The 27,321-nt window shown below is 51.7% G+C and overlaps 2 protein-coding genes across 3 annotated transcripts in view; one reads left to right on the top strand and one right to left on the bottom strand.

Moving 5' to 3' along the window:
- The window catches only part of SCCPDH (saccharopine dehydrogenase (putative)), a 38,742-nt gene extending 33,426 nt beyond the window's left edge, over positions 1-5,316 (top strand). For both annotated transcript variants that reach the window (XM_047077349.1, XM_047077351.1), the window contains 3 exons: positions 1,743-1,854; positions 2,864-2,945; positions 4,696-5,316. In XM_047077349.1, the coding sequence (XP_046933305.1) occupies positions 1,743-1,854; positions 2,864-2,945; positions 4,696-4,801 (300 nt within the window). In that variant the 3' untranslated portion in view covers positions 4,802-5,316. The remainder of the gene's footprint in view (positions 1-1,742; positions 1,855-2,863; positions 2,946-4,695) is intronic.
- A 555-nt stretch (positions 5,317-5,871) lies between these two features.
- Positions 5,872-27,321, bottom strand: part of LOC124509882 (kinesin-like protein KIF28P) — a 78,850-nt gene continuing 57,400 nt past the window's right edge. The window contains exons 11-25 of the mRNA XM_047076474.1: positions 26,156-26,246; positions 24,649-24,703; positions 23,084-23,207; positions 21,565-21,709; positions 20,340-20,458; positions 19,709-19,816; positions 16,427-16,701; positions 15,136-15,270; positions 14,027-14,193; positions 13,451-13,557; positions 13,058-13,217; positions 12,379-12,569; positions 8,032-8,160; positions 6,386-6,451; positions 5,872-6,084 (exon numbers count right to left, since the gene is read on the bottom strand). Coding sequence (XP_046932430.1) covers positions 5,872-6,084; positions 6,386-6,451; positions 8,032-8,160; positions 12,379-12,569; positions 13,058-13,217; positions 13,451-13,557; positions 14,027-14,193; positions 15,136-15,270; positions 16,427-16,701; positions 19,709-19,816; positions 20,340-20,458; positions 21,565-21,709; positions 23,084-23,207; positions 24,649-24,703; positions 26,156-26,246 — 2,085 coding nt within the window. The remainder of the gene's footprint in view (positions 6,085-6,385; positions 6,452-8,031; positions 8,161-12,378; positions 12,570-13,057; positions 13,218-13,450; positions 13,558-14,026; positions 14,194-15,135; positions 15,271-16,426; positions 16,702-19,708; positions 19,817-20,339; positions 20,459-21,564; positions 21,710-23,083; positions 23,208-24,648; positions 24,704-26,155; positions 26,247-27,321) is intronic.

Here is a 27,321-nt window from a genome sequence, read left to right on the forward strand (position 1 = left end):
ACCTCGTCGCCGCCTTCTTGAACCTGGTTCCCTGACTTGGGGCATGTGCTGTGATTCTTACCTAGGACTTGATCAGGACCCCCCACCCCCACCCCCAGGGAGCTTTTCCAAAGACTTGTCCCGAACCTGTGTCAGGACATTCTGAGGCAGTAGATGGGAGCAGGGCCTGGAAATATGAGCAGTGGTTCTCACCTTGGAGAAAGAGCCCCCAAACTGATGACGGAGATTCAAGTTTGTTTGCTCTGGAATGTGGCCTGAACAGTGGGCTTTTTAAAAGGCCAGTTATGCTAATGTGCTGCCAAGGTTTTGATCACTGGGGTGGAGGTAGGTGGGTTCCAGGTCAGATTTGCGTGGTTTTGGTTCACACCCCTGGAGTGCCAATGAATGGAAGTCGTCTCTGCAGGAGTGAGGTCCTTCATCATCTGGTGCTGGACGGCAGATGGGTTGCATTTTCATGCCAACCCTGCTGAGTCGATAGTAGCAGCCTGGAGACCATATTGAAAATTGTTGTAACAGCGAATACGCGCCCAGCCTGAAAGGCTGTGATCAGGCAGGGGAGGGGACACGTGCTAGCACGTGTGTCTGTCCTTGTCTGCACCTCTGATAACGCGAGTGCCATCCCTCTCCTCTTGGACTGTGTGTTCTAGCCATGTTAGACTGCGGTCCACTGTGATACCACATACCTTCTTGCCTTTGACTGATGGTTTCTCCTTCCTGGTAACCACCCTACCTTTCTGTGTGATAAACTTCCATGAGAGAGAGAGAGAGGACACATTTCAAAACCCTGCCCCATTTTCCCCAGTAGATCTAATAATGCCCTCCTTTGAACTAGTCCTGCATCTTTTAATTCATGTCTCATATTTTTATTAGATCTGAGTGTGTGTGTGTGTGTGTGTGTGTGTGTTCTCACTAAACTATCAGCTCCAGAAAAGACAGGGATATTTTAATTATGTCTCATTAATAAAAAATTGGTTGACCACAACTGAATTCTGTTACCTTATTTCTAAATTTAGTGATTGTGAACGATGCTTGGATAAGTCCTACAGAATTTAATTTTTTGAATCAGGTTTTTATATCTCCAAGGGGGTCAATTCTGTCTGGCCTGTATTTCCATTACTTGTTGGCTAGTTCTTTTTTGAGAAAGAGAGAGAGAGAGAGGGAGAGAGAGAGAGAGAGAGAGAAAGAGAGAGAGAGAGAGAGAGAGAGAGAGAGAGAGAGAATCTTAAGCAGGCTTCATGCCCAGTGTGGAGCCCAACATGGGGCTTAATCTCACAACCATGAGATCATGACTTGAGCCAAGGTCAAGAGTCAGATGCTCAACCTACTGAGCCACCCAGGTGCCCCTACTTGTTGGCTGTTTTTGTCTTGTCTCCTCAAACAGCTCTGTGAAACCAGATTATCACGTTCTGCCGTTACCCCCGTCCTAAAATAAAAACTGCCTCCAGCTTGTCCTCTGAAACGACTATTTCAGTGGTGCCGTCCTTGTGTAGGCCACAGCCTAGGAACCGAACTTGTACCGCATCCAAGTTCCTCACCACCTCCCTCCCCTGGCAACACACCCGTCATCAAAACTTGTGTCTTCAAAGAACTGATTTTTGCCCCATGCTTAAAGGATGGTAGGGTCTTCCGGCAGAATACTGATGTCTTCACCTGCTGAAAATGTCTCATACGAAATAGAATATTTACTGTGTTTAGGAAGGAGATGACATCTTTAATAAATAAGGCCTTTGCTTTTTCCTCAGATGGATGGCTCATCGTTTACATTGAGGTTCTTTGGTCAAGGATACAGCCAAGGCTTTGGTCCCGAGAAGGGCAAACCAAATACGAGAATTTGTACTCAGGTGAAAGGACCAGGTATTTCACATATGACATAAGAGTGCTGGGGCGTTTTATGTTGTCCTAAGGTATAAAGCAGTATTATGATATTTTTTTCTTAGAGCTTAATTATTTTAGAAATAAATTGCACAAGTTATTTAAGTAACAATATAAATTATTCTGTTAAAGGAAGGATTGAAATTGTTATAATCTAATTGTGTTAATGTATCCCTCCCCCCTGGTTTTCTTTTTTAGTATTATTTAATAATTCTGAACAGCATATTTTAGTATTGATAAGAAAAGGGGCTGGTTGATATATATTCTCCTACTCAAGGGTCATTTTAAAGCAGTATAATTGTAACATAAAGCTGTGGGCCAAGGTTTCTTTGCAGTCTTTGAACAGCCCTACGTTGTTTGTAAAATGTGTGTGCTATGTGCGTTTTCCTGGGGAGGATGCAGGCTTTTGATGGGTGGCTAAGAGGGTCTGTCACCCAAAAAAGCTCAAGAACTTTCGCTGTCAATTTTACAGAGCGGTGCGGAGACACTTCTGCTTGTGAATTACAGCCTAATTATAAGTGTAATTACCACCACCTCTGGTAGATCAAAGGGGGTCTGCTTTGCAGTTTCAGTCAAGCCAGATGGCAAAGATACCGTTGTGTCTTGCCTTCTTTTCAAATTCCCACCAGGCTTCTTAAGATAAATTGACTGTATTTTTATTATTTGACCGAACTGTAAACACTGAGGTTCCCCTTGCTTAGAAACTTTTTTTAAAGTTACTCAGTTGTTTTTCTTTAAAAAGTTGAATCTTTTTTTTTTTTAAGTTTATTGATTTTGAGAGACACAGCGTGAGCTTTAGTGGGGGAGGGGGAGAAAAAGAATCCTAAGCCGGTGCCGCGTTGTCATCGCGGGCCCCGATGTGGGGCTTGAACCCATAAACTGTGCGATCCTGACCTGAGCCAAAATCAAGTGTCAGAATAAAACCTCCCATTTGATTTTTGAGTGTTGCCGAATGCATTAACATCTTTCTTCGATCATCTGTCTTCCGCAGAGCCTGGCTATGTGGCTACCCCCATAGCCATGGTCCAGGCAGCTATGACTCTTCTAAATGACGCCTCTGATCTTCCTAGCATGTAAGTCTGGTTTTCTTCTTTTTTTTTTTTTTTTTAACGTTTATTTATTTTTGAGACAGAGAGAGACAGAGCATGAACGGGGGAGGGGCAGAGAGAGAGGGAGACACAGAATCGGAAACAGGCTCCAGGCTCTGAGCCATCAGCCCAGAGCCCGACGCGGGGCTCGAACTCACGGACCGCGAGATCGTGACCTGGCTGAAGTCGGACGCTTAACCGACTGCGCCACCCAGGCGCCCCAAGTCTGGTTTTCTTCTAATTCGAAGAGGCCTTTTTCATCCGCGTTGTATTTTCGCTTCTTTTGATGCTGTTTTCAGGCAGTGGGTCTGCACATAAGCATGCACGTTCCCTTTGAACCAAAGATAGAGGTAAATTAAATTGGTAAGAAGGACCGTGTCTTAGTGGCCTCTGAGAACAGTGCAGAGATAGATAAATGAGAGGAGACAGGAAGTGTGAGAGTCACGTAAGTTGACTTTAGTTCCTTGTAAAAACAGCTCAGGTCTGGAGTCAGCTACGCTACAAAGGCCCTCGTTGTTAAATAGTATTATCAGGAGCCTCTAGTCAGTGCTGATGATACCCCGCTGGCCATGGGCGGCCCTGATACCGTGTGTGGATTCATTCATGGCAGCTTGGCTAGATGATTATCGATTGGGCTCTGTCACTGGAGCCTTCAACTGTTCCTGTAGAAGTAGGCCAGCTTTACAAATGAGCCATAGGCCCGCAAACTCAGAAGCAAATAAATGTAGATATGACCCGAAACGGTATTAAGTGACGGACATAAACAGTGTATAAAGCGAAGTCTCATTAGATTTTTTCAAATAATTCTACAGTTGACCCCCCCCGGGCAGTCGAAAATCCATGTATAACTTTTAAAAATTTCTTCTAATGTTCGTTTATTTTTGAGAGAGAGAGAGACAGAGTGTGAGTGGGGGAGGGGCGGAGAGAGAGGGGGACACAGAATCCGAAGCAGGCTCCAGGTGCCAAGCTGTCGGCACAGAGCCCGACGCGGGGCTCAAACTCACAAACCGTGAGATCGTGACCTGAGGCGAAGTCGGACGCTCAACAAGCTGAGCCACCCAGGCGCCCCATTCGTGTGTAACTTTTAACTACCCATCCCAAACTTAACTAATAGCTTACTGTTGACATATATTATGCTACATTCTTACAACCAAGCAAGCTAGAGAAAAGAAAATGTTAAGAAAGTCATAAGACAAAGTACATTTATTGTACTACACTGTAAAAAAATCACGTGTAAGTGGACCCACGCAGTTCAAACCCATGTTATTCAAGCGTCAACTCTATACCCTTTGAAAATATTTAACATATTTTTTAAAATGTTAGTCATTATAGTTAAAGAAACTTCTTCCATCCAGTTTAAGCCTTATTTATGCTTTCATAATAATTTATTGCCTAAGTTCATTTCACTCAGGTCCTTTTTCCATCCTCCTGACTCCGAGGACTGGCTTTATGAGCAGCAGGAGTCCCTTGGGTTGATGGCCCTCACTGCCCCTCGAGCACACAGCCGTGTCCTGGGGGCTGGGCCAGTCTGGACGGGTTTGCTGGGGCTGCTAGCTTCGTCCCGATTTTGTAGCTCCTTTGTTCGTTGGCTCGTTTTCAGAATGGAACCCAAACGTGTCCATGAGGGAACAACGGTTTCAGGAGTTCTGCTGGCTGGATAGCTGCTTCTCCTGCGGGTCACAGGGGAGGCCTGGAGACCGGCCTCGGGCACTGTTTTCCTTGTTCTGTCTTACAGGGGCGGGGTCTTCACCCCAGGAGCCGCCTTCTTCAGAACAAAGTTGATTGACAGACTCAACCAACGTGGCATGGAATTTAGCGTCATCAGCAGCTCTGAAGTCTAGACGTTGGAAGAATTGACTGAAGGCAGGACATGCATGAATTCATGGCTTTTTTGTTTGAAATTTGAAACGCTACACGTGAAAAAGTTGTCAGATCTAAAATACGTGCACATTAAAAGCAGGAAATTGTACTAGCTTGCCCTAAATTTCAAATCTTTGTTGACTTTGTGATTTTATTGCTCGTGGAACAGAACCGATATTTGACTTCTTCATCGAAGAGTTCATCGTCAATGCTTATAAGTCAGCTGGCCGACTAGAGGGTGGGGGGGTGTCTTGATCTGTGTTGCCGACAGACTCCCGATGAGGCACTTGGGCTGGTGTTCCTGTAAGGCAGTAACTGCTATTTTCCTCACCTTGATTTTGAGTGGGATCTCCCCTTCTGACGAGTGTCTCTACGTATTGTTTGGGCCTTTGCCAAAGGAAAACGCACTTTTTGCTATGTTAGCCTAGTTTCTCGCCCATCCACACTAACTTTTTGACTGTTACCTAAGTTGAATAATAAAGGGTTGTCGATGGAACGGTGGTTTTGTGCTTGGACCTAAGTATTTGAGGTGATGGCAGACACGCCCCCCCCCCCCCGAGTGGTCTCGCCTGTGCCACTGCTTTCTCTGCTTCCGAACCTGTGATTGGTTTCATGGGTATCGCTGGTAAGTTTCCACCCACTTTCACCGCCTAACCAGGATTTTTCTCCTGTTTATTTTTTGTATTTAACCAGGTTGTCCTCTGAAGCCCTAAAATAAGGCAGAGACTTTTCCTTTTGTAATAAGCGTAAAATAAACACATACCCGGGGCTCTGTGCCACGAAGAGGGCAGCCGCTGCCTTCATGAAGCTTCTGCTCTGCAGGGAGAAGCGTGGTATCGAGAGGAGAATTAATGGCGCTGAGCAGCCCTTCTGTGCTACCTGTACAGAAGAGGGCGTCTAAGTGAACACGGAGATTCATGCTGGCGGTGTGGGTGTTGCCCATCCTCTGCCCTCAGCTCTGCCCTAATTTGGGGGACCTTGAACTAAGTTCTTATCTTCTCCCAAATCAGGAAGGTGTTCGGGAGCAACAGAGTGGCCACGTGTCAGAATCCTAGAACGACGCTGGGGTCCGCAGCGGCCCCCAGCAGTTTGCATTCAGGAGGTCTGCAGGTTGGAGCCGACTGATCCGGGTTAGATGTGCATCTGGGACCCGCTGGGGGAGGCTGCACGTTGTTAGGTGTTCTCTCCAGCTTCGCGGTGTGTGGGCCGTGTCCTGCTCTGAGGTGGAAGCCGGTGCACACAACCTGCGTGGGCCTCCTCCAGCCTGAGATACAAGTGCGTCTCATACAGATTATCTTTAAAACATTTTTTTTAACGTTTATTTGTTTTTGAGAGACAGAAACAGAGTGCAAGTCGGGGAGGGGCAGAGAGAGAGGGAGACAGGATTCGAAGCAGGCTCCAGGCTCTGAGCTGGAGCTCAATGTGGGGCTCGAACTCACAAACTGTGAGATCATGACCTGAGCTGAGGTCAGATGCTTGACTGACTAAGCCCCCCCAGGCACCCCCAGAGTATCCTTTTAAACCTTGAGGCTCCTCCAGCCACCCTTTTGCAGAAAGCCTGTTACTTCTGCAATTATTTCTGCAAACTGGCAAAGAACGCCGAGGCTCAGTCCACGAGGTATTAGCCATTCCTGCTTCCCTCGGCCTCTGACAGGCTTTCCAGGATTCCCTGCTGCTTTGCAGACCCGGTCCCTGCGGCCATCAGCACGCAGAGCTCCACACTTGGGCTTCACTGTTTCAGGTTACTTTTTAGTTGCTGGGCGTACACTGGTCCTGCCCCAGAGCCCCTGGTTCCCCCCAGGCCTCCCCGATGAGCCCCTGGTTCCCCGCCCAGGCCTCCTCGATGAGCCCCTGGTTCCTAGTATTAAGCAGTAATCACCAGCCCAGACTCCCTGCTTCTGGGAGGCTCCTCTTGGAGGCCTTGATAGCTGGCCTGCCATAGAGTTTGTTTCATCCTGTTTGGTCGCCCTAACTTCATACTTTAGGGGGCAAGGATTGGGGCTGTCACGTCTATTTCCTCCGTCCTGGTTTCTTACACAAATCAGCCCAGCCTCCCTCCCGCCGCGCCAACCTGGGACAGTTGTGCACAGGGCACGGTGGTCCAGAACGCCACCTGCAGACTTCTGCTCACTCAGAGGCCTGCACAGGCCTTGCTTATTTAAAACCTCAAAACGGGGGAGATAACTGTGCCAAACTCATAGGATGGTAATGAGTGAAATGGGCTAACGCGTTGAGCACGTAGCTTGGTGCCCGGCACGCGTACGTGCTCACGGAGTCTCAGTATCCTTAGTGCTGCTGGTACCAGTAGGGGCTCTCTGGCCACAGGAGGTCTCTCTACAGCCCTCCCCACCCCCGCCGGAGCGCCCAGTGAGTCAGCCCTCGGCGGCGGAGACCCACCCGGCAGTTCTTTGCGGAACCAGGATCACCTGAGATCGACTACCTGTCGGGAGATCTTCCCGAAGGTCTCAACCTTGGCCCCGCGGACCCGCATTGCGTGGGTGCACGATACAGCACTGAACCATTTTCAGATAAACTCATGAAGGCAAAATCAGTGGATGTTTTCAGAGCAAGGATACCAAAGGAGAGGCTTGAAATAACTGTTAAGTCTCCAGGTCTGACAGCAAGAAATTCATCACAACAGCTTTATTTGAACTTTCAAACTGTTTACCGTCAAAATATCAATGGCAGATGCTTATCAGCTGCTTTGGTTTGTGGGGTGCTGTGCTAAGTGCTTCCCAGCCCCGGGTGCTATTCTAAGTGCCTTTCCCAGCCCAGGGTGCTGTGCTAAGTGCTTTACAGGTGCTTTGCATCTGTTACCCATCTGCAGTTAGTGCTGCTCTCATTTCCACCTAACAGGGAACAGAGGCTGGAGGGGGGCAGGGGGCGTTTGCCTCCAGCTACAGTCGGGAAGTGACAGATGAGAGGACTGAGCCCCAGACAGTCCAGGGCCAGCGCGCAGACTGCTAACCACCCACCCCCAAGACCTCCTGTCTCCCAGCCCACCTTCGCCCTGCGTGTGGACTCATCTCTACGTGACCGTAAATCAAACTGAAGGACAGAAGCGGCACAAGAAATGACTGGAGTGCGTTGAGCCCACAGCGCAAGCGCAGCTCTGGTAGCCGAGTTAATCAGGCTGCGCGGGGGAGCTTCGTCCAGAGCTCGGGGGTTGTCAGCGGCTGCGTCCGCGCTATTCTGCGTGCGGCAAACTCGCCCTCTTCTTTTTCACGATGACGGCGACATCGTTTTTCAGCCTCCGCAAGCTGGACTCCAGCGCGTCTCCCAAGTCCTTTAACCTCTGTGCCTGTTGCTGTACGAACGGTCGAAGCATTTCATCTTCCTCCTGGAAATGAAGGAACCGGGGGAAAGGATAGCAGCTTCAGTGGGGTGCCCGGAAGTTCTGCCGACGAGTTTCGTCGGAAAGTTGCCGGCAGAGGTGGTGAGTCCCCTGGGGGCCTGTCCAGCGTGGGAAAGGCCGCCGGCCCGGCCTTCGGTTGCTGCTGCTGGAGAGAAGGGCTCATTCAGATCGGAATGACCCGCATGCCTTTAATACCGGGGGAGTTCTGGGGTTTGCCAAGGACCGCGCGGGGGTGGGGGTGGGGGTGCGCCCGTCGGTAGCGGAGTGTGGGCTGCCTGCTGCGGGCCCCGCCCCGGGGAGGCAGGTGCAGGGGCGCGGGTGGGCCCGAGTGCCCGCGTGCGACAGTGGAGCGGAGGGTGACCGCGCTCACGAGCCGGGAGCGGGCAGAGGGCACCGAGCGTCCCTGCAGGTGGTTCCCGGATCACTAGTGAGATGGCAGCTCGGATACTTAGGCCATTGCTTCCAGTGTGTTGGGGGGGTGGGGGCGGTGCTTCCCTGACCTCTCTTCCGCTGGGGTTTTCGGTGCCGGGTTGTTATGGAGGAGGGAGGGATTAAGAGCAGCTGGGGCATACAGGCGTGGGTTTCTGCAGAATTTTTCAGCCGGTCCCTCATCTGAACCACAGAATAGGAAATGATCCGAGTGACTATTTCCTCAGTTCTCTCAAGAATGGTGTATAACTAGAACCATCCTAGTACGTGGGAGACGAATCCGTGCATTGAGAGCCTATGGTTCTCGGACTTCAGTTCCGAGGCAGAATCACCTGGAGGGCTCGTTAAAGCACGGACTCCTGGGCCTCACTCCAGGGCTCTGGTTTAGCAGGTCGGGCAGGGGTCCTGGGGTTTGGACCTCTAAGACCCCAGATGATTCTGGAGCTGCTAGCAGGGGACCACCCTCTGAGAACCACTGCTTGGGGGCCTTGGGGCCGAATCCTCTGCAGAACCAGCTGACTCTGCGAAGAGCTGAGTCGAAGGCTTCTAGGGTTGATGCATTTTCCCACTTTCATTAAGTAAGTGGCAAAAAAATTTTTTTTCTAAGTGGTCGAACCAATTTAAACTCCTCCCGGAAATGCATGGGTTTCTGTTGCTTCATCCCTTCATCACAGCTGGGTATTTTTAGACCTTTAAGTTTTGCCAGCATGGTGGGTTTATAATACCTTTCACTGTGGTTTCAATTAGCGTTTCCCGAACTACTCAAGAGGTTAAGCACCCTTTGATGTGTCTACTGGCCTTTTTTTTTTTTTTCTTTTTTTTCTGTTGGGCTGTTTTTCTTTTTGGTTTGTGTAGTTCTTTGCTTTGGATCTTAGTTCATTACATGTTAAACGTGTTGTGTGTAAATAACCTTTCCTGGCCTCTTTTGCCTTTATTTTGGTATCTGGGCCAAAGTGTACCATTTAGTACAGGTGCGTCTATCAGTGTTTCCCTCGACAGCCGGGTGTTTTCTCCTGTCCTGTCACCGCAAGGTCATGATCATCTCTAGGCTTTTTACCTTTTGCGGTTGGGTCCTTAGTTGTCACCTGAAATTGGTTTCTGGCTATAGTCTTAGATAAGATTCCAATTTCATTTTGGAATGCATTTGTATGCATTCTTTTTTTTTTTTTAATTTTTAAAGTTTATGTATTTATTTTGAGAGAGAGAGTGGGAGGAAGAGAGAGGGGGTTGCAGGCAGGCTCCACACTGTCAGCACAGAGCCCAACATGGGGCTCGAACTCACAAAACTGTGAGATCGTGACCTGAGCTGAGATCAAGAGTCTGACGCTTAACCAACTGAGCCACCCAGGCGCCCCGGTATGTACTCTTAATTCTAGCACCGTTTGTTGTAAAATCCACCCTTGCTGCCTTCACCGCAGTCCCTCATCGGTCACATAGCGTGTCTCTGGTCCTGGGTGAATCCATTTCCGGGCCTTCTGTCCTTCTCCTTTGGTTACCTTATCCGCACTGGGGCTGATACTTTGCTGTCTGTTACCATAGCATTAAAGTAAGCCTTGGCATCAGGTAGGGCGAGGCTTCCTACGCTTGTGTTTGGGTCTTGGCTGTTCTTTGCTTTCGCAATCCCATCTCAAGTATAGCATCATTTCGTCAGATCCCGTTACATTTGGTTGGGTTACAGTGACTCTCCGGGGGACTCGAAAGAGTTGCAATTGCAAATCTTCCAAACTGTGGACACCTAGCACGTTTCACCATTTATTTAGATCTCCGTTAACATCTCTCAAGCGAAGTTTAACATTTTCTCCATACCAGGCCATAGTTTTACGGGCTTTATAACACAGTTTTATGTTAGCTATAGGCCTAAGTACTTCATGGATTTGATGCAATGATCAATGGCATCTTTTACACAAGGCAGTGCTGTTGGATGCTGTTATATTCAAATGCAGTTAATTTTTTTTTAACGTTTGCTTATTTATTGTGAGACAGAGAGAGCAGGGGAGGGGCAGAGAGTGAGACAGAGAATCCCAAGCAGGCTCTGCACTGTCAGCCCGGAGCCTGTCACGGGGCTTGAGCCCACGGACCATGAGAGCACGACCTGTGCCGAAATCAAGAGTAAGACACTCAACCAAGTGAGCCACCCGGGCACCCCTCAAATGCAGTTAATGTTTAAATATTGATTTTCTTGGGGCGCCTGGGTGGCTCAGTCAGTTAAGCGTCCAGCTTTGGCTCAGGTCACAATCTCGCGGTTTGTGAGTTCGAGCCCCACATCGGGCTCTGCGCTCACAGTGCGGAGCCTGCTTGGGATTCTCTCTCTGCCCCTCCCGTGCACGCTCTCTCTCTCTCTCAAAACAAAACAAATGTATATGTATGTGTGTGTGTGTGTATATATATATATGTATATATATATATATACATGATATACATATATATATAGATATGATTTTCTTTCCAGCAACTTTGTAATTCTAGTAGTTAATTTATAAATTCTTCTGGAGTTTTAATTTGCATACACAGGTCATCTGAGAATAATAACAGAGGCAGCATGGGGTAGTAGGAGAGAACATAGACTGTGAAGGGACCCTTGCTGGGTTTGGAGGTTGGTCCTGCTAGTCAACTGGTTGTGTCCTCACCCAAGTTACTTAACCTGTCTTGTGCCTTAGACCCATCATTTGTAAAATAAGGCTAATGATGGTACCGACGACATCGGGCTGTGAGAATTGAGTAACTGTAAAGCACTTAGTAAGTGTTGTATAAACATACGCTATCGTTGCTGTTACTTTTTCCCCTTTTCAACTTTATTCCTGTATTTCGTGCTCAAGTACAGTGTCACACAGAAGTCAAGTTGGCTAGCATCCCTGACTTCTTCCTGATGTAAAAGGAAAAAAGCATCCAGCACTACACCATTAGGGATCATGCTTGCTCTGTGCTTAAGTCTGCCTTCCTCAGATTGAGGGATGTCCATTCTATTCCTAATATGCTAAGAGTTTTTATCATGGCAAGATGCTGAATTTTGTCACCTGCTTTTTCCGATTCTGTTGAAGTAAACTTGCTTTTTCTCCTATAGTATCTTTTTTTAAAAAATGCTTATTCATTTTAAGAGAGAGAGTGAGCACGTGAGCAGGGGAGGGGCAGAGAGAGAATCCCAAGCGGGCCTTGAACCCGCAAACGGTGTGCAAGATCATGTGTGACCTGAGCCCAAATCGAGAGTTGGATGCTTAACCGACGGAGCCACCCGGGGCACCTCCTCTAGCATTTTAGTGTGATGAATTGTATTTATTTGGTTTATATAACAGTAAGCCAAATCTGTGTTTCTGGGATACTGTGTAAGTCATAAAGTCAATGAATATCACTACCTGGAAACAGCTAGCAGTGCACTTGAATAAAAAAGCAAGAGCAGAGACGGATGCCCAGGAGAGCAGCGGACACACTGTTCAGGCCTCCGCCTGCTCTCTCGTTGAACACACACATCCCCCAGCTCAAGAAATGTGGTTCTTTCCAGGGTGCCTGGGGGGCTCAGTCGGTGGAGCGACCAACTTCGGCTCAGGTCATGATCTCACGGTTCGTGCGTTCGAGCCCCGCATCGGGCTCTGTGCTGATGGCTCGGAGCCCGGAGCCTGCTTCGGATTCTGTGTCTCCCTCTCTCTCTGCCCCTCCCCCACTCATGCTCTGTCTCTCTCAAAAGTAAATATTAAAAAATTAAAAAGAAATGCAGTTCTTTCCAATGCCTAAATCTAATGGAAGAAGAACCCTGTTGCTCCCAGGATTCTGGTTACTTACAGGAGGTTTCTCTTGTCTCAGTCGGAGAAGCTGCCCTCTTGCTTGGTTCATGCTGTGGTAGAACAGCTTAAGGGCTTTGGCAAATTCTCTGTCGGAGCTGGCTGGCCGAGTGTACATTTGGTTCATCTCTCTGGCTGCTGGAGGGCGTGCTGCCGTCCAAGTTAGCTTCAGGGTGTTGGAAGGCTTATGTGCTGAGGTGGTGAGAGACAGAACATTTATTTCAACATCTGCTCTCCCAAGTCTCTATGTACATATTTATTTTGGTGGCAATCTACACCAGCATTTATCAAGCACAGGTTGAGACACATCCAGGCAGAAGGGGAAAAAATTCTCAGATTTTTTTTTTTATGAAACAAGATATAGATCAACTCATTAAAGAGTAAATTTCTTTGAAATACAGATACACATCTCAGAGCTCAGTTGGTTAAGCATCCAACCTTAGCTCAGGTTACGATCTCACAGTTCGTGAGTTCAAGCCCCGCTTTGGGCTCTGTGCTGACAGCTTGGAGCCTAGAGCCTGCTGAAGATTCTGTGTCTCCCTCTCTCTCTGACCCTCCCCTGATCTCTTTCTCTCTCTCTCAAAAATAAACATAAAAAATTAAAAAAAAAAAATATATATATATATATAAATATCCATCTCAAACGTAGGAGTTTAGAGAGAAACTTAAGCAAGACTTACGTAGCCTCTCACCTTGTTGAGTAGAACCGACCTTCTCAAGTGATTGTTTGAGAAACACGTTTTCTTCTCTCAGGGCTCTGTTGGTGTCTCTGAGCAGCTCTGTCTCCTGCTCTAACTTGAGCAGCTTCATGTAGAGTTCCGATATCTGATTTGATGGCGTCTACAAAAAACATGTCAGGTTAGCCTTTCGCGGGGTTATCTGCATACCCTTTGGGACTGGCAGTTTTACCCCCCTAGATGGGGTGGGGGTGAGGGTGTGGTGAGCAGGGTTGAAGCCCCTGGGGGAACACAGCAGTAAATAAGGAAAACATTTGTTAAGTGGAAGGAACACCAATGATCCCTAAGCAGCTGTCACGTGCGATGCCCGTTTGAATGTCACATAAATGGGCACACCTGGCCTGGATCCATCAGAGCGGACATTTTCTTGGTGTCCACCATGACGTGGCCTTCACTCGTGACCATGAGGTCCGACTGAGAGCAGTCCAGCTGGGCGCAGCCTTCTGTAATGTGAGGGAGACACCATCAAGGAAAGAAACACCTCCAGGCCCAGTGTTGTGTGAAGAGATTTTTTTTTAATGTATGTTTCTTTGTTTATTGACTCATTTAGAGACAGAATACCAGCAAGGGAGGGGCAGAGAGAGAGAGAGGGAGAGAGAGAATCCCCAGCAGGCTCCGCACTGTCAGCGCAGATCCCCACGCAGGGCTCGAACTCACGAACCGTGAGATCGTGACCTGAGCCGAAATCAAGAGTCAGGCACTTACCAACTGAGCCACCCAGGCGCCCCTACATGAAGAGGTTTAAGCCATTCAATCCCCTGTGGACTAGAGCCCAGGGACCCAGGAGAAGACCGCCCTGGGCTATTAAGACCCTGACCCCCTCCCTCCTCCACATCCTTGGCAACCCTAGATATATTGACGTGATATCTGATTGAAGAATGCATCGTGCAAAAGAGGAAGCAAACGTGGTACCTTGAAGACCCCATAAATCGACAATGAGAGCGTTTGTTTGTAAATAATTCAGAAACTCCTGAGATGCATTTAAGGCTGTAAATTGGACAGTTTCTTCTATTTGGGGATTCACCATTTTCCATACAGGCTTGGTATAGAAAGTGCTTGAAAGGTCATACATTCTGTACCTGAGAAAAGAACATAAAACAGAATTCCAAGCCAGAAGGGACACATTTACAAAGAAATGGATCAGATGAGCCAAAGAATGATGGCTTGGCTTGGTTACTTGATACGAGACGACCTGAAATTGATCCTCGTGCTTGCCACCCCCCAACATTTCCGCTATTTAACACGAGTAGCATCACTACATGGACAGTATTAAATGTCTAGCAAAAAGGAAATGGATTTTGAGAAATATGTTCTACTTTGATCATCTAAATTTGTTAATTTTATTTATTTTTTAATGTTTATTTTTGAGACAGAGAGAGACAGAGTGTGAGTAGAGGAGGGGCAGAGAAAGGGGGAGACCCAGAATCCGAAGCAGGCTCCAGGCTCTGAGCTGTCAGCACAGAGCCCAATGCGGGGCTCGAACCCACGAACTGTGAGATCATGACCTGAGCCCAAGTCGGACACTTAACCGACGGAGTCACCCAGGCGCCCCTAAAATTGTTAATATTCCACGTGAGGTAGTGTTTTGGGTTTTGTCCTTCAAAGTTTCCCTTTCTTTATTACTTGATCTCTTACCGTCTCTTAGCCTGACTAAGCCTATCTGGTGTTTCTTCCATATTGTGATAACAGTCCTTTCATTTCCAACTCAAAAAGACAAAAAACAAAAAACACAACAAAAAACCCATGATTCTACGTAGAGAGTACAGCTTCCCTTGATATTCTATCGGATAATTAGAATCTCTGACCACTGCTTCAATCACCAAGGATCAATAAACGTGGCTTTCAGTCCAGCAACCTAGAAGGATGTGGGACTTCTATTAACCGATGGGGAAATAGGCATTTTGGGGTTGAACAAGCAGAGAAACGTATGAAAATTTCGTGATGAACTCGTTTTTCAAGTGCCAAGAGAGACTCCCGCCCGCCAAGGCCCACGAGGTGGGGGGTGTGTGCACAGCCGGTACCCCATCTGAATGCCTCGCTCTGCGTCCTCCTTCAGCCACTTGACCCCAAGGCACCGCACGAGGCCAACCTGGAAGTCCATCCTCTTGCCCAGCAGCTCCGACGGGTCGATAACCACGTCCTCCTCACCGCACGCTCTGCGAACAGAGGAGGACAGGGCAGATCACAGATCGGCCGGGGCCCGAGCAGGTGAGGGTCGTGTCGTCAAAGGGCACTCCCGAGACTCCTCGAGATATGGCCAGCTTCTCTGAAGAAAAGACGAGGAGCGTTGCCAGCCGCGGAGCGTGTTCACGCAACAGGCATTCAAGGAGCTCCCAGCCTCCTGGAGGAAGAGACCGCAACGTAACCGCCTCGTGTAATATGCGACCCAGCCCCGGAGCCCCGGGCAGGTTCCCAGTGGGGTAGAGGATGCGGCCTCTCAAGGCGACCCTTTCCTTGGTGAGCTCTGCACAGTCCAGAGTCAACTCCAGGCCTACAGGTTCGCGAACCAGTTTGGACAGCTTTCCAACAGGGGGCGTCTGTCACGTCAACCTCGCATCGAGCCCATAAGCTAGAATGTGCCTTAGGAGTTTGCAACGAGAGAGAAACCGTCCGGCAGCCGAGAAGCCCGAGGTGGCCAAGTGACCAGAAAGTTGCTGAGACTCCCAGTAAAGACAGTGAGTCGATGGTCAGCTTGGTCTCTGGGTGCCAGGACCCCGCGGCCCTGAGCTGGTTCCTTCTTCAGAAAGACAGGGAGGCCGTCCCGGGTGCCTAAGAGCACCTCGCACCCAGACCAGACCGCCGCCTGCCCGCCTCTTTGCTTAGAATTGCTGAGAGACCTGGGCTTTTGTGAAAACGCTGTGGACTGCCCATGGCCTAGAGAGAGGGAAGAGAGGGGGTCCCTGAGAGGACGGTGAAGGGCAGTGCAGCAGAGTTATAGCAACGCCCGTCCCCACAGAAGGTCGGCGAACAACTCAGAAGGAGGCCACGTCAGGGAACGAAGACACCTCAGTCCCTGCCTTGAGGGAAGGGACAGAAATCCCATGGGAGCCTATACCACGGATGGAGAAGGGACGAGCTGGAAACTCTGCTTTCTTCCAGCCCTCGGGCCGCATCAGCGAGGACCTGAGACGTTCCCGGCCCGCCGATTTGGCCGCCGTGGCAAAAATCAGATTTGCTGGGGCCAAATCGTGACTGAATGAGCTCTTCGGGGACACCGTGCTGACCAGCTCATCCAGGAGAGCGCAGGCATGCTGGGAGTTTTCTGCCAGGACCGGGCCGGGCTGGGGGGGCGGGTAGAGAGGGGACACCCACCGTCCCGCCGGGGAGCAGGGAGTCACGCAGACGTGCACCACGGCCTCTTCCTCCCCCTCGCAGTTCATGAACTCCACCTGCTCCTCCAGCTTCATGGAGTAGGCCAGCGACTGGAGCCAGACGTGGGCTGAGCCCAAGTGGACAACCTCGACAGGGTCCCAGAAGGGGTCATCTTCCTGAGCCACGTGGCTGTCTTCTCCATCCAGAAAGCGCTGGTAAAGTTCCTCCATGAGAAATTTCCTGTTGATAAACTTGGCTTTTGACCAGATCCACACCTACGAACACAAAGATAGGTCACCGGGATTGGATTTCACCTGCTCACAGTTCGTTCCCGTGACTTTTCCCAGCATGCTTCCCCGGATGGGCCGGCTTTGGGGCACCCAGGACCCCCTAACACTCTCGTCAAGCCTAGCTTTGCGGTGAGGTCCTCCGGGAGTCCACGTTCGTTCCTGACCCATGGCTCCAGCATTTCCTGAGTTGCTGGGGCCTAATAACTTAGAGGAGATAACGAAGGGATCAAACAATACACTGTCCCAGGAGAGATGACGGTTTGGGACTCAGGGAACACAGAAGAGTGGCCCTCGAAGATGTCTGTGTCCCAGTCTCTGTAACCTGCCAACATGTTACCTTATGTGGAAAAGGGAATTATGGTTGTAGGTGGAATGAAGTTCGCTTATCAGCTGACCTTAAAATGGGGAGATTAGCTCACACTGTCTAGGTGGGTCCAGTGTAACCACATGGACCTTTTTTTTTTAAATATTTTTTTACATTTAGTTTTGAGAGGTAGAGTCAGAGCACAAGTGGGGGAGGGGCAGAGAGAGAAGGAGACACAGAATCCGAGGTGGGCTCCAGGCTCCGAGCTGTCAGCACAGAGCCCGACGCGGGGCTCGAACTCACGGACCGCGAGATCGTGACCTGAGCCGAAGTCGGAGGCTCAACCGACTGAGCCACCCAGGCGCCCTCACATGGACCTTAACTGTGGAAGGGGGAGGCAGAAGAGATGGTCAGACGGCGACGGAAGGGGAGTCAGGGAGACGCCAAGTGGCTAACTTTGGAAATGGAGCACAATGGAGCCCAGGAAAGCGGGGGCCTCTGGAAGCTTCAAGAAGCAAGGAAGCAGCTTCTCAGACCCTCAGGCCCCCAGAAAAGAAAGCTGTGCCAGCACCTGGCTTGTGGCACAGGGAGGCCCGGGCGGGGCTGTAAGGTGACAATGTGTGCGCTCACGCCCCCCCAAGAACCTGCCGCTGTCTGTCCCTGAGTGAGGGACAGGGCTGCTGAGAGGACATACGGTGAGGTGATGGGGGCACAAGGAGCCAACCCGATGTGTCCCTGTCCCTCTGCGTGTTACGTGCCTCCAAAGAAAAAGATCCTCCTCCAGACGCTACAAAGACTTCGTTCGTTCCTTCTTTGCCTCAAGTGAAACCCGTCCTCTCCCCCGAGAGGCGGGGTAAAGACTGCGTTTGAACCTGACCCTGGCAGAGCACAGCACGAGCTCCAGCAGGTGGGTTTTTCAAGCCCTGAGGCTAGGGCACCAAGACGGTGGGAATCGACGTCCTCAGTCCTCTGCATCCTTCCTGGCGGACAGTGCGCCCTTGGCCCTGTGACAGCTCAGCGGGGCTCTGCGGGAGCGGCAGGGGTCTCTGCTGACCCTCCCGTCCCCCGCGGGGCCTCAGCCGAGCACGGAGACTCCCAGGCCGGAAGCCTGTTGCACAGACACCGCTGAGAAGTCAGGGCTGAGACCCTCCCTGTCCTCACAAGCCCCGGCTTGCTCCCGAATCGCCCCCGACGTGTCTCTCGTCGGTCACATGAAGTGGCCTGGGGGGGTCCCGTCTCCGCCCTGTGCGCGCACGGTCCAGCGGTCTAGGGCGAACATCTGCGAGGCGGACCGCCACAAAAGTGCCGAGGCTGCTGTCCGCCCTTCCCAGCCTCACACACGAAACCTTCCAGGAAGGGCCGAGGGACTGCCAGCATCTCCGAGGCCCCCGGGGAAGGCGTAACTTCATCCGGGGAGAGGCCACTGATCCACTCGGAAGGTAAAAACGGACAGCCTTGGAGATGACGGATCAGTAAGCTTAGTCTCTGCCCGAGGAAAGAGGAAAGCGAGCGACATCACCATAAAAGCAATTAGCGCGCAGCCCCTGAAAAGAGAACCCGGTTTCTGCTAATCATAGGAAAGGCTGAACGAGATCCTTTTCAATTCACCTTAAACTATAATGAGCAACGAAATACAGAGGAACATGAAATCTCCTTAAAACGAGGTCTGACAAGACAGTAGGAAATGGCCAAACCGAACCCTGGCGGAGCGCCTGGCCCCAGAGGCAAAGTACTGGGTCACCAGAGCTCCTTCGATCTGATGGCTCCTTCCAGAAAACGCAAAAGACAAAATCACGGTCGCACACGCATTGAGGATTCAGCTCCAAAGGCCTCGTGGGACACGCGCAGAAGTCAAGGTCGACTTCCCAGGGTGGGGGTCTCCCAGGAGACCCTCCTGAGTCACGAGATGTGTCCCCCCAAACCGTACGTTGAAGCCTGACCCTCAGTGCGCTGGGACGAGGAGACGGGGCCGTGAGGGTGGACGCCTCATGAATGCACTCATTGCCCTCATGAAAGAGGCGTCAGTGCTCCCCGGCCCCTAGCACCACGTGAGGACCCGGCGAGAAGGTGTCCTTCACCGGATACCAAATGTGCCTGTGCCACGACCTCTGCTCCCAGCCTCCAAGCTGTGGTGTTGCCGTAGCAACACGAAGGAACTGAGACCCCTCTGCCCTTTCACCCCACGCCAGGGGACACACGGGAGGCCACCTCGGCGCCGGTCAGAGGAAGAGACCAGGCAGAAAGGGAGGGGCGCCTGGGTGGCTCAGTCGGTTGAGCGTTCGACCCCGGCTCAGGGCATGATCTCACGGTTCGTGAGTTCGAGCCCTGCGTCGGGCTCTGCACGGACAGTGCGGAGCCTGCTTGGGATCCTCTGTGGCCTCCTCTCTCTGCTCCTCCCTGGCTCGCACATGCTCAACCTGTCTCTCTCTCTCTCTCTCTTTCAAATAAACATTAAAAAAATATAAATAAATGAATGGAGAGTGGTGGTTGGGAGCGATCCCAGGGTTGGTGCCATGTGGGAGAGAGGACCAGGAGAGAAACGTGGGGGAGGCGGGGGGTCCATCCCAGAGTCTGTCCCCAGAGCCCAGCTCACACTGGGAACACGCAGTGCCCTTCACGGGGTCTCCACAGGACAGTCTCTGTCCCCGTGAGAGCCCTCAGAAACCCCGTCCCCAGAGGCATCCTCACCTCGCGGGTCCTTTGGTTGGTCACCTTCACCATGACCTCCTTCTGTAGCTCGTGGCCCCTGGAGTCTGAAGCCGCTAAATTCTTCACCTTCAGTTCCATTCTGAGTCCCTGTAAGGGGGACCCTTCTCGCTGAGCGCACAGCCCACACCGCCCTCGCCATTTCCTTCTCCTCCTCGCACGTTCCCAACACGCAGAAGTGTCTTGAATGTGTCCTGGGGATCGGATCCTGTGTCACCGGGGGGCCACCCCCTGCTCAGGTCTTCTCTGTGGCTAGAAGGCTTCAGGGTCCTGGACCCAGGGAAGCCCTTTCTGGAGGGCAACCTGGGAGGGGTGGCCTGGCAAGCAAGCATCGGTCTGGGAGCCTGGAGGGTCTGGAGGGCCTGGGGGGCCGTGGGAGCTGTGGGGGCCATGGTAGGCATGGCGCTGGCAGCTGGGACTGCTGAGGCCTGGGGGTTGGCCTGGGTTCTGTCACTGGCTCACTGGGGGGTCCTGGGTGGAGCCCCTCACCTCTCCAGGCCCCATGCCCTCGCTGGTACGGCAAAGCCGGCTGGGGCGTTGGGGGTGAGGGGCCGTGGACCCTGTTCCCTGAGGTCCTTCCGGACCCAGCGTTACTCCGTCTTCCAGCCCTTACCTTCTTCAGCTCTTCGCCCATTTGATTGGCTTCTGCCACCAGGGGCATCAGTCTGACGTAGTCCTGGAACACCGCCAGCATGCCGGGGTCCGCTTTCCCATCGCCGTGGCTCGCAGCCCCTGGAAACCAGCAGGGTCCCGGTGAAGGTCGGTCACTGGTTCTGGGAGACTTGTCAGCCACGAAGGGGTTTATTTATATGCTTATGTACTCAGTTATTTGATGGTTCACCAAATGTCTACGTGGGGCTCCTGGGTGGCTCGGTTGGTTGAGCATCTGACTTCGGCTCAGGTCATGATCTCATGATTCGTGGTTTCGAGCCCCGCGTCGGGCTCTGTGCTGACAGCTGAGACTGGAGCCTGCTTTGGATTCTGTGTCTCCCTCTCTCTCTGCCCCTCCCCAGCTCCTGTTCTGTCTCTTTCTCAAAAATCAACAAACATTAAAAAAATTAAAGGTCCTAGCAGAGTCCCATGTAGGGATTCTGGTTCCCTCGGAGGATGTACCCGTGTGCACTCATTCAGCTATTGACTGGAGCCTGGACTCTGAGCTGTGAGATGATTTGTAGAAGATTCGCAATTTAAAATGACTTTTGTCCAGCAGAAGATCATTGCCCCCAAAACCATCAACCAGCTTTGTCTAACTCAGTCTTATTTCACTGTTCTTCCCTCTTGTGCTTTACTCTTGAACCTTGGGAAATGCAGGGGTTAGGGCCCTGACGCCCCATACGGTCAAAAATCCATTCAACTTTTGAGTCCCCCAAAACATAACTACTGATAGCCTTCTGTTGGTCCAAAGACTTACCAATAAGCAGATGATTAACATATATTTTGTATGTTCTATGTATTATATACTTACAATAAAGTAAGCTGGAGAAAAGAAAATGTTAAAGTCATAAGAAAGAAAAAAATACATTTATAAGACTGTGCTGTGTTTATAAAAAACAAAAAGACCACCACCATGTATAAGTGGACCCACACAGTTCCAACCCATGTTGTCCAAGGGTCAACTGTATCTATCGCCTTCTTCTCTGTTTATTAACAAAACAGTTTAATAAATCTTTGACATGTGCTCACTCTACAATATGGAAATCCTAATTTAACTTTCTAAACATTTCCCTTTGAAACAAGATGTTATTTTCTTAGGGAAAGTAGGAGAGCACACAGTGAAAGCAGTTGCTTTTAGATCAGCATGTGGAAAATGCTGGAAGGCAGGGCCCTGAGCTGCTCACCCAGCTTGTCCACACTCACTCCCTCCGCAGCTGCTCTCTCCAGCTGGAAGAAGTCATAGTCGAACCTGGTCAGGTCTTCACTGCCTCGCTCTGATGGAAACCCAATGTAGAGGTAGGCGCTGTTGGATCCCAGGATAATGCGGTCCTAGGGAGGAGACGGGAGGTTCAGTGGGAGCACGCTGCCCTCAGAGAGCAGGGGTGTGGCACCAGCCTGCTCCAGGGGGGACCAAGTCCCCATGGGCAGTCCAGCTGTGGTAAATCACAAACCCTGCACGAGTCCCCAGAGCGGGAAGAGACCCCTGAATGCAGAGGAAGAGATTGACGTTTTGCTTTTGTGTGCATGCTTTCATTTATTTCTTCCTTTATCCCACACGGAGCTCCGACTCTCCATCAGACATTGCGGATCCCAGTGGGCACCAACAGACCCGGGCCCTCCCCTCTAGGACTTTATAGACAGACGGTGCAATAGCTTGAGAGAGATGCTTGAATGAAATGGGGGTGCTTCTGCAGAAGGTACAATACGGGCGCCTAACTTGCACTGGGGATCAGAGCGGTCCTCTCTCGAGGTGCGCTGTTTACGACTTCAAAGGTGGTCAGTTTCGGCAAGGCAGAGAGGGCTGCGGCCAAACAGAGCCGGGGGTGTTTTGAACAATCAGGAGAAGGTCCGTGTGACCTTCGTGCAGAGCAGTGAGGCGGGAGGTGGCGGGGAGATGAGGCAGCTCACACGGGGGCCCTGAAAGGGTGGCCACTGAGGATTTCCAGGAGGGCGTGTCCTAATCCAAATAGCTTGTCTAGAAGGCTCTCTGTGGTTACAGTGTGGAGAATGGGTTGAAGAGGGGCTTGGGCAGCAGGGAGGCTGGCGGGAGCCCCTGTGGTCATGGGGAGCCAGGCTGGGGTGTGCGGAGGAGACAGAGAGCCTAGTGTTTGCGAGGTGCCGCGTGGTCCCTCCCAACGACAGATCTTTTAAGAAGTCTAAGATATTATGAAATGTCAGAGCTGGAAAGGGTCTTGGTGGACTTCTAGTTCAAACATCACTCATGTTTTATTAAGTCCCGATGGGGGACCTGGGGGGCTCAGTCGGTTAAGGGTCCTACTCTTGATCTCGGCTCAGGTCGTGGTCTCTCGGTTTGTGGGTTTGAGCCCCACATCGGGCTCTGTGCTGACAGCCCAGAGGCTACTTAGGATTCTCCCTCTGCTTCTCTCTCTCTGCCTCTCCCCTGCTTGCTTGCCCTCTTTCTCACTCTCTCAAGATAAATAAATAAACTTAAAAGCAATGTATAGATGAATTCCCGAGGAGTGAAGTGGCTTTTGCCCAGGAACACACAGCAGGTTAATATCAGATCTCCCGACCCCAAGCTGTGACCCATGTCGGTCATAGCAGGGGGACATGGGGTGGCTGGCGCCCCCACCCTGCCCGGTGCTTGCCACGGCGTGGAGGCCTGGGGCACCTCACGGGAACCCCTTCTCCTAGCTCTCCGGTGGGACTGCGGAAATTCTGTGGCCAGGCAGGAAAGCTTACCAAATGCTGCAGCTTTGTCTTGGTCACGATGGGCACCCCGTTAACGACAACTTTGCATTTGCTGTGTGGCGTGACTGTCACCTTCCCATCCAAATTTGTGAAGGAAGCGTGTTTATCTGAAATGCTAAAAAGACAAGAGGTCTAGGTAGCCAAAATAATCGTGACTGTAGGGCACACGGTTTTGGTGGTTGCTCCCCACTCGCATGCGTAAGTAAGACCTACGGATGCTGCAGGGTGGCCGGAAGCGGCTCAAGGGGGTCGGGGTAGATAGGAGCCGGAGAAGGACAACAAAGCGATTCTCGTAGCCACAGTACCAGCACCCGCTGAGGGCCGACAGCTACAAGGAGCCCGCATAGGCAGGGTCATCGCTGGGGTCCTCCAAGACTCACAGGCCGCAAGACTGAGTGGTGGGGAAATGGAAAGAAAGATGTTTCAGAGGGATGCTGGGACAGGTGACCAGTGCTGACAGATAATAACGTACATGCCACAGAGAAGGTCAGAGCAGTTTCTGGGTCTCCATGATACAACGGCAGACTTTATATGCTAAAGACTGGGGGACAGATGTCAGAAGTGTCAGATTGGCAGCCCCCTAGACATCATCCGGCTGCCCTGAGTGACCAGCTTCCTAACTGTTCTACAATGTTCCTAGACTCCTTGGCTGCTGTGGAAGGCTCTGGGCGTTGAGACACTTGTCCGTCCATATCCCTTGTGTGTGTAGGGCCCAGGGATGCCGTGGGAAAGGCTATACCCTCAGCTCATCTGGAGTTCGGCCGTCTACAGGTCCCCACTGGAAGTGTCTGGAAAGGGAGATGAGGGGAATTCCCAGGAAGAGTCAGGAGAAGGGGCCCAGAGGCTGGCGGTGCAGGGGGAAGCCATGTCAGCTGGCCCCCCAGTCAGCGCAGGCCCCCTCCCCTCCTGTCCCTGTGCTTTGGCGCAGGAGGGTGAGGTACGTCAGGGGGACTGGTCGGTTGGCAAGCTGATTGAGCCTACGGGCTGGAAATCTGTGGGCGGTCAGGACACCCTGGAACTGGGGAGAAGAACAGAGAGGCCACGGAGGTAGGAGACGGCTGTGAGTTCGTGAGAACCGCCATAGGGTTCCACAGGGCCTCCTCTTGCAGAAGGGGTCACCCAAAGCCTGGGCTTTCCCTTCGTCCAGTTGGTGAGGGCTCTGAGGGCAGAGATCTGAGGATGCTATTGCTTTCGGTGGTTAAGACCACGAAGGACGTGGGCCCCTTTGGTGGGCTCTCTCTTCACTGTCTTCATTTGCTGGCCTCGTCCACTTGTGTCTCCTTGTGTCGATACCCCCTATACGGGGGTCTAGCAACGGGCCTTCCCTTCCTCCCGACGTCAGAGCCCAGGAAGCAAAGTGAGTGCGGTGGGAAGGATTTCAGTGGGAGCAGGAAAGCCCTTCCTTCCAGAAGCCCCGAGCGGGTCCCTGGGGACGGCCTGGGAATTTGTCCTGCAGGGTTTGTGGCCCCACCCGGCGAGGCCCAGACAAATGTTGAGAACCTCCCGCGGAATGAGTGGTCACAATTCTTGGACGAAGACGGTTCACATCAACTTACCCCAAACCTTGAAGATGGATGGCATTTGAAGCGGCCCGACCGGCATCACATGAGCCTTGAAAAGAATTAGGATAATTTCTTTTCAAACTTTGTCAGGATTTGACCTTAACAAGCGAACGTGTCTGATGCTTGGGTAGGGCCGTTGCCTCTCCAAGAGGATCGTGTGAAGGGATTTTGCTGCTAGGATTTTCAGTCGTAAGTACCTGGACACCACCCGGCCTTACGGATGATTGTTTTACTTTCTGCCCCTTTTTTGTGGGCTGCCTAACTTTTTACAAGTTCCACCTTACTCGTGGGGATTCTGGAGGAAGAAACTGTCGAGTCCGGGGCTTAGGAGATGTGCTGCAGCCCGGCCACAGGGAAGGTCCTGGTCTGTGCAGCTCTGTTCTGTGCAGTGACGGACCCAGACAGTACCGAGAGCACCACGCCGGCTCCCCCCGGGGGCCACCCCACACCCGGGCCCTACCTCCATCCAGTGCAAGCCCTCTCCTGTCCGGGTGTGCCCAGGGCCGGGCTGCGGAAAGCCTCGTGTTACTACAATACCGATGCTGTTTTCCAACGGCTGAATAGATAAACAAAATGTGGTATACGTATATAATGGAATATTATTCAGCCTTAAAAAGGAAGGAAATTCTGGGGCGCCTGGGTGGCTCCGTCGGTTAAGCGTCTAGCTCTTGGTTTCGGCTCAGGTCACGATCTCACAGTTGACGAGCTCAAGTCTCACGTCAGGCTCTGTGCTTAGAGGGCGGAACCTGCTTGGGATTTTCTCTCTCTCCCTCTCTCTGCTCCACTTGTGCTCGCTCACTCTCTCTCTCTCAAATAAAATAAACTTGAAATAAGAAGGATATTCTGACACCTGCTGACAACATAGAGGGGCCTTGAGGATACTATGCTGAGTGAGATATGCTAGTCACAGAAGGACAAATACCGTGTGACTCCAATGATGCGGGGTGCCTAGAGTAGTTACATTTGTAGAGACAGGAGGTAGGACAGAAGTAGAACGGAGGGTGCCTGGGGCTGGGGGAGCTGGTGTTGAATGGGGACGGATGTCGGTTTGGGAAGAAGGAAAGGTTCCGGGATTGGGTGGGGGTGATGGTGGCACCACGGTGTGAATGTGCTGATGGCCCTGAACCGTCTACTTAAAAATAGCTAGCATGGTGGGGCGCCTGGGTGGCTCAGCCCGCTGAGCATCTGTCTTCGGCTCAGGTCACGATCTCACGGTCTGTGAGTTCGAGCCCCGTGTCGGGCTCTGGGCTGACAGCTCGGAGCCTGGAGCCTGCTTCGGGTTCTGTGTCTCCCTCGCTTTCTGCCCCTCCCCTGCTCATGCTCTGTCTGTCTCTCTCTCTCTCAGGGACGAATAAACATTTTTAAAAAATTAAAAAAAAAAAAGCTAGCAAGGTGAATTTTATGTTCCACCTATTTACCGCAAAAAGAAAGATTCAAAAGAGAAAGAAACACAAAGCAAGAAGCCTGAGCAGGTCCAGCGTGGGTCGGGAGGGGTGAGTACCAGCCTGAATGAAATACTTGAGGACCCCCGTGAGCTGCGGGTCCTCGTTGACGTTGAGAAGGTGAGGGAGGGTCTTCATTATCCACTGCTCCTGGGGGAGAGACGGGAGTCCTGTCACCACACAGGGCCAGCACGTTCAAGGCAGTAGCATTCCTTTCCTATCCATGTCCTACCAAAGCCACTTGTCTGTGCGTCCTGTCAGATCGTTCAGGAAAGCCCAGTGGGACTGGGACGGGAGGCCCTGCTCACAGCGCGGGTGAGACCCCCCCCCGCGGCAGGTCAGCCGAGGGGCCTGAGCTCATCTGGACGGGACTGTTGCAAAGCGCGGCCAGTTTCTGTCTCTGTCCCCCCTTCTACCCTGACTTCTACCCCACTCTTTTCTTCAGGTCCCCCCGCATCCCAGCTGTCCTGGTGCCCCATCGGGTGCCTCACCTGGGTCCCCCTTCCCACTAAACCCGCTACCCTACATTGCAGGCTCCCCCAGACTAGCTCACTAGCTCAGGTCCTGCAGGCTAGCTCACTGGTGACCCGATGTTGGTGATCAAATGTGGCACGTGCCGTATACCCTCTCCGGGTTACCCGAGCGGGTCTCATCCCTCAACCCGGTATTAGTGGTCTTGAACTTATAGAGGATTGACCGCCGATCAGAACTGGAGTAAATTGTTCAAGCACAAGAAAGCTTTTCAGTTTTGAAATTCTGATAACGAGTAAGGGGGATAAGAGTCTTTTCCGTTGCTCCTGTCCTTACTTCTAGAGTCCTTGGACCCTAACTCGTCCTGGCCTCCTGGTGTCACAGGCCCCCGGCCCCACTGTGCTCCCCCCGCCTGAGGCTCACTTCGATTTCAGGCTTCCCAAGCCCTTTGGGAGCCAGTCTGGGCCTCTGCCCCCACTCCGGAAGTGCTCCAAGGCTGGCCCACAACTTGGGGTCTGTGCAGAGCCGTGGCTTTGGGGAGTCAGGTCATGGCGGGAGGGCGCTGTGGATGGGGGGCCCAGAGGGCATCTCCCCGACCTGAGTACAAAACTCGCATCACAGCCCACGTATGCTCCGGCAGATGCTACGGTTCAGGGTCGCGCCGTGCGGTCCCCGGAAGATGGTGCACAGTCCTCGAATTCTCCCCAAACTGTAATGATCAGCAGCCTTGACTCATCAAGGCCTCTCGGCTTCC

This window comes from Lynx rufus, unplaced genomic scaffold, assembly GCF_022079265.1.
Source record: "Lynx rufus isolate CCGP_SWC_20201006 ecotype Redwood Valley unplaced genomic scaffold, mLynRuf1.p SCAF_15, whole genome shotgun sequence".
Lineage (NCBI taxonomy): Eukaryota > Metazoa > Chordata > Mammalia > Carnivora > Felidae > Lynx > Lynx rufus.